This window comes from Pistacia vera, unplaced genomic scaffold, assembly GCF_008641045.1.
Source record: "Pistacia vera cultivar Batoury unplaced genomic scaffold, PisVer_v2 Contig318, whole genome shotgun sequence".
NCBI classification, from domain to species: Eukaryota; Viridiplantae; Streptophyta; class Magnoliopsida; order Sapindales; family Anacardiaceae; genus Pistacia; species Pistacia vera.
In genome coordinates, this window is record NW_022196133.1 from 692607 (window position 1) to 693770 (window position 1164).

The following is a 1164-nucleotide window of genomic DNA, read 5'->3' on the forward strand; positions in this document are numbered from 1 at the left end:
TCGAGTGGCTATACTCAAAAGAACCCAATTCAGTTGTTTACGTGAACTTTGGTAGTGTTGCAGTCATGACGGCCCATCAACTAATTGAGTTTGCGTGGGGACTTGCGAACAGCAAGCAAACCTTTTTGTGGGTCATTAGGCCCGACCTTGTTGCTGGTGACACAGCAATTCTACCACCAGAGTTTTTGACAGAGATCAAAGAAAGGAGTATTTTAGCAAATTGGTGTCCTCAGGAACAAGTTTTAAGCCACCCATCAGTTGGTGGATTCTTAACCCATAGCGGGTGGAATTCTACGCTTGAAAGTATCGGTGGTGGAGTTCCCATGGTTTGCTGGCCCTTTTTCGCTGAACAACAAACAAATTGCCGATACAGTTGCAAAGAGTGGGGCATAGGCATGGAGATAGATAACGACGTGAAAAGAGATGAAGTTGAAATCCTTGTTCGAGAGTTGATGGAGGGAGAGAAAGGGAAAGAGATGAAAAAGAAAGCCACTGAATGGAAGAAGATGGCTAAACATGCCATTACTGCTCCTGCAGGATCATCTTACAGGAATCTGGACGAGGTTATCAACAAAGTGCTTCTGACTCCAAGAAGTTAGACTTATTAAATGCGTCATGGATTGCCAACTTTAAATTTCTTCCTTCTTGTGATTCAAATCTCTCTATGTTTGGACCTAGTATTTCATTTATTATCGTAATCCATGCCGATATAAAGTGTAAACGCATCCCTCCATACTTCAATTATACCATAGATCAGGTCGGTTGTGCGTCATTCCGGCACCGGCCATTTTTGTTGTAGTCTTGGATAATTTTTTTCAAGTTTAAAGATATTTATGTTCTAAAAATTTTGTATACAAAGATAAAATAGTTCATAAATATATTTGTAAATTGTTTTTAAAATAAGGGTATTATTATCATCCAAAAATTTTAATTATTAAGAATAAAATTATAATAAAAATAAAATTAGTAAATAATCTTAAAATACTTAAAAAAAAATGATAGTATTCATATTGTCTTTTTTATTATTAATAATACAATTATTATAAATTTTAAAAGATTATAGAAATTTTATATTACTTAATAATCAAACGTGATAATCTAAGTAATATAAAATGATATTATTTTAGTAATAAGAGATAACTCCTAATTAAACATCCCTTAAAT

At 33.8% G+C, this 1164-nt stretch overlaps 1 protein-coding gene across 1 annotated transcript in view; it reads left to right on the forward strand.

The window, feature by feature from the left end:
- The window catches only part of LOC116136698 (7-deoxyloganetin glucosyltransferase-like), a 6352-nt gene extending 5551 nt beyond the window's left edge, over nt 1-801 (forward strand). Inside the window, exon 2 of the mRNA XM_031422369.1 lies at nt 6-801. Coding sequence (XP_031278229.1) covers nt 6-599 — 594 coding nt within the window. The 3' untranslated portion in view covers nt 600-801. The remainder of the gene's footprint in view (nt 1-5) is intronic.
- The last annotated feature ends 363 nt before the right edge of the window (nt 802-1164 follow it).